Source organism: Parathielavia appendiculata (assembly GCF_033297405.1).
Source record: "Parathielavia appendiculata strain CBS 731.68 unplaced genomic scaffold N657scaffold_9, whole genome shotgun sequence".
Lineage (NCBI taxonomy): Eukaryota > Fungi > Ascomycota > Sordariomycetes > Sordariales > Chaetomiaceae > Parathielavia > Parathielavia appendiculata.
The window spans coordinates 197,054-201,832 of record NW_026944228.1 but is presented as its reverse complement, the minus strand read 5'-3'; the positions used below and the strand labels follow the sequence as shown (position 1 = coordinate 201,832).

Here is a 4,779-nt window from a genome sequence, read left to right as displayed (position 1 = left end):
TCGATATTGCTGTTCCCAGAGACCACGTACCATCTTCTCTGCCTCAGCTGCCCACTCACGCCCTCTCTTCTTAGCGGCCATGGCCCGATCAGTGAGAGGCCTTGTTCTGGCTGGTCCTGGAGGGCCCGGGTGAGATACTGAAGACCGAATCCGGGATGGTTGTTGGGGCAGCCTCGAGAAGGCTGTGCGAGGTACTCTGTTAAAGTGCCCAGATATTAGTAATCACTTGGCAATCTACCCACTTTGAATCTACGTAGATGAGGTTCGGGTAGAGTGGATAGAAGCTTGGCAACAGTCAGCATAGAGTGGATTGAAAGCACTGCTTTCTATCCACTAGTAGATTCGAAATCTACTTAGGTAGATAGATGCAGAACCCTGCCCGGCTGGGTGTACGGATCGTATCCATGGCTCTAATTTTCCGGTTACAAATTGGCTTGCCATGTCGCGGCACAGGTTGGCTCCGCTGGTGACTGATACAGTACAGGGCTATACCCCTCGTCATCCACCGCATCATATGTGCTAACGGACGGACCCATTACAGCGCACTGTTCGCGACACTTTGGGTGTCTTCTTCCAGACGAGGAGACGAATATTTGGACGGCATCGTCGATCTCTTCCACGTTCTTCTGCCGTCGCCAATGCCGTATGATAGGGAGGAAAGTGGTTACGGGAATCTGGGAAATATTTCGCTTGGGCCGCGAGATGGAGGGCAAGGGAGATGCTCAACACCATAGGCTCGTAAATATCTTAGCATTAGAGCGTGTGGTGATGGCTTCATTTGTGGGCGTCTTGTCGGGCTGCAGGCCATGGTTGGCCAGCCCTCCAGCCACTGCACCCTTCTTCCTCTTACATCAGTCGTATCGTATTCAGAGATTGCATCACCATCTCCTTCCCTATATCGCATCAGATTTTACTGTGCAGTGTCGCGGCAACTGGCCTGAAGTGCCACAGATCCTGCAACCCTCATTGATGCCACATCGCGACCCCGCTCTCGCGTGAGCGCTGCGTGCTTGACCGCGTCCGTCATTAGCTGACGGAATTGCAGGTATGCGGCGCTGTGATTGAGGCGCATAATGATTGGCTGGTCGTTAGGGCGAGGGCTAGCAGGGCCTCATACTACACCACCGGGGAACCAGCCATTCCACACGCCACAGCATCGCGTTGAATCCTCCGCTAATCCAACACCAGAATACGTAGCCAAACTCCAGCTTTTCGTAAACGGCACATATCTCGAGCCTTTCAATTTTGCGCCGAAGTCTTTCCTATCAGCTCCGAGGTTCTCTCTCACATCGCTCGCAACGCAGACCGGCCCGAGCCTTGGTCTTACACGGCAATCGACGCACCGGCTAGCATCATCTCCTTCCTGCCATAGTAGATTATTGCGCTCGCACGCGATGCCGTTTATCTATCTCGAGGTGGCAGTACTAGGAATGCCGGGGCTTTGCCTCTGGTAAGGCAGTTGTAGGCATTCAGATCTCAGCGAGGAGGGTGGTCCGAAGTGAGGATTGAGAACTCGTTTCCGGGCGTTTACTTACCACGTAGACGTCTGCTCAGCCATTGAGCATTTGTGTTTATGAATCGCTTTCTTCTCAGTTGCATCATGAAAAACCCGGACTTCGGTCCACCTGCGCCTCCAACTTATACACGACCAAGTCCGTCTTCACAGGAAGGTAGAGCTTCTACCGCAGACGTGAAGGTGTCTGGAGGTTTAGGAAGTCACGTTGCTGGGAAGCCCCGAGTCGAGCCAAGGGTTTGCGCTAGTCGACGTGGTTGAGCGAGCAACTCAGAACCACTCGTCTGGCGTGGTGCGACTGGAACGTGGCTGGACACGGCAGATCTCCGCGAGAGAGGAAAGAATGCGCGAGGCTGCGCTGTAGTTCGAAGACGAGGCACGCATAAGTGTTAACTGCGCCCTCTCCCTAGCTCATGCAGCAACCCCATCTGACATCGCCCATCGAGCTGTTCATGTCTCAAGTTCGCTAGCCCTCTCAGGAGAGTTCTTGGAAAACTTGGGTTATAGACCTCAATACATTGCCTGTTGGAGAATCCCATCCGGATTGCCCGGCTCTCAAATTAGGAATATTTACCAAGTACCTTGAGTGGCCCTATGATCCAATGTGTCCTTCGGTATTCTGGGCTTGGGCGTGGATAACTGATGTAACGGGCTTGGCCCGTTAAGGCCTCGGCAAACTCTCGGCCAAGACTCGAGATTCGGTGGACTTCTATCTTGTTCGATATCGGCGCACAGGCCAAGGATGTGGAGGATAAGACGGCAGATATCTTGCATAGTCTTTCACTCTTTTTCTTCTTCTCTCTCCATTCGAGACAAACTCGTAGAGTCGTCACCAGCTAGTTGCAATATACTCCTGGGACCGTTACAACTGATATAATAGTTGCCAATTGTCGAATTACAGCAACCTTCATAGATACTAGCGCGAGTTCGGGTGGAAGTTGTCCGGCGCCCACGGCAGAGTTTTTATATTATTCTCTGATATATATCTCGGCCGTTTTAAAGTCGGCTTTAGGTTTGCTATGATGTCTTTACCTTAATGTACGTTATTCAACAAGGATACACCACTACAAAAAACGAAGAGATAATAAGTTTGATGCATTGAGGTTGACTGTAGTGTCATTCTCGCTTTCTATTCGGTCATGACGCCTGGGAATGATGTATCCCTTCCGTCCTTAATGAGTTGACAGCGCCGTTCGCTATGACAGTAACTGGTCGAATCGGACACTAACGCTAACTTAGTCGACATTTATAATGCCGATACACTCCCGGAGGGTAAACGGATTTGGCGACTAGGTTCATACGTTTCTTGCCGGGCTCTTCGAACAACCCCGTAATCACTCCGTCAACCTGTAATCAACCTAAAGTTTCGTCGCTCAGATCATCCTCAGACCGTTGTCTCTCAACATGACGTTCGCCAAGAGGCTGAACAAAACCTAGAGGAGAAAACTTTCAAATGCGACCGCCATGTTCCCATTCCTAAATGAAGACGTCAAGAGTGCCCTCTCCGATGAGTTGATATTCTCCGGCGTGGTTCAACCTCGCCGTAGACAACCACGAAGCCATAGACGAATATTCCACCACGTCATATGCAGATTCGAACGCCGCAACCAAAAAGTGTTCGCAAAATAGCTGGAGCAGCAAAAAGATTAGCACCGTAATCCAGCGGTTCCCAAACAACGGCTACCACACGATGGTATCTCAACAGCGCTGCAAGTCCTGCAAGAAGCTGGGTGCTCTGCAACTCGATAAAAACTCGTATGGTGAGAGGATCACGTACCGGCTGAAGAAGTGGGCATTTGCGTTGAGAAGCCTGAATACAATGGGGAAACCCGTGGGCCGGCGCATGAGTATATATTTGTGAGGGCTACAGGATGAGGTACTGTCAGCGTCGGTGATAGGGAGAGGAGAAATGGGCACATGCCAGCATGGGTTGTAGTTTTAGTCGGCAGTTTGGCATTCTGAAGTTTTGGACGAGGCGCATATCAAGCAGCGGATGATCTGATTCAAAGAATGTCCCCTAGATGCTACAGCAGTTTCAAAATCCGAAGCAGTTGAGTTTGACCAAGATAATTGGTGACTTCCCTTGAGTCATCTCCGGAGAGGACTTCTAGCAAAGCAATACACTGCTGGGCCAACGCAACAGTAGGATAGTTTATATACAACAGTGCTAGTGATCTCAATGGATATTCGTTCTAGTCGAAGCAGCTTGTTGGATAAAATGTTTCGCAAGATAGTTCGGTCAGTGTCTCTGCCTTGGGTTAAGCTGACGGAAATTGCCGGGATGACCCGACGGAAGATGAGGAGGATTATCTCCCGCCGCATGCTCAGCCGGCTCTCCCTGAACATCGGCTGGCGATCACCATAGAGCGATAAATTCCTGAGCAGCTGCTTCACGCTGTCTGCGGCCGTCTTTCCCAGATGCCTCTAGTTCCGCCTTTTGCCGCCTCCAGTCTCTAGGCTCAACGAGCCGATGGATACGCTCCACTTCGGCGAGGTTCCGCCTCGTCACATTGAGCATGCTTACCCGACGGTTTCTCGATCTGACCCTGATGGTGAAAACGAGAAATGCGAAATTTGATGTGTCGCGAAAGCGGCCACCGTGCCGTAGCAGCACCAGCCTCGCTTCTGTCTCCAGGCTCACGTTTGGCGAGGCCAACATACGCCGTGCCGCGGCCTCCGCCGTAGCCGCCGGTCTACAACTCCTGTCCCCTTTTCGATAGGCTCCTCCGCTTGCCGCTGGCCAACACGGCCCGGGTTGCCCCAGCTGCCTCGTTCCGGGTACGCCGAAATCGGAAGAAATAGGTTTCAGACCTAGGTGGAAAGAGGTCCCCGACGAAGGGGTGCCGTCACCAGCATTACCAGTTGAACGACCGCTAAACGACCTGTCGAATAATGACCTCTCGCTTCTAAGGAGGGGTAACAACTATAGAACCGTCAACGCCGGCGGCCAGTCGAGGGAATCAGACGGTTCAAGGTCTCCAAGACGAAGATTCTCCGCCAGATTGCCTGGAGTTCTAGAGCCCGAGCGTTTTCAAGACGATGTAATGGTACAGCTTCTTTGGAGCAGTTGGACTCTCTCTTGATGGCCTCCAATGAGGCGGCCTAGAAAGCGTTGCCGTATTTGCCGCCCTGTGTGTTGACGTCCGCGCCTTCAGCAATAAGATCCTGTGCAGGTGCTACGAGTCCAACATAGCGAGTATAGTAGAGCTTCTCCAGTAGATAGTTGGGGGGAAGGGGCCCCGCGGCCCGGCGCCCTCGGTCGCCCG

The 4,779-nt window shown here is 52.2% G+C and overlaps 1 protein-coding gene across 1 annotated transcript; it reads left to right on the top strand.

Annotated features, from left to right (window-relative positions):
• Positions 1 to 3,041: 3,041 nt before the first annotated feature.
• On the top strand, positions 3,042 to 3,374 carry N657DRAFT_575905 (uncharacterized protein; the record flags this gene model as incomplete). Its single annotated transcript, XM_062789138.1, has 1 exon — positions 3,042 to 3,374. A coding segment is annotated over one exon (333 nt), but the record flags the coding sequence as incomplete, so codon positions are not given.
• Positions 3,375 to 4,779: the final 1,405 nt, after the last annotated feature.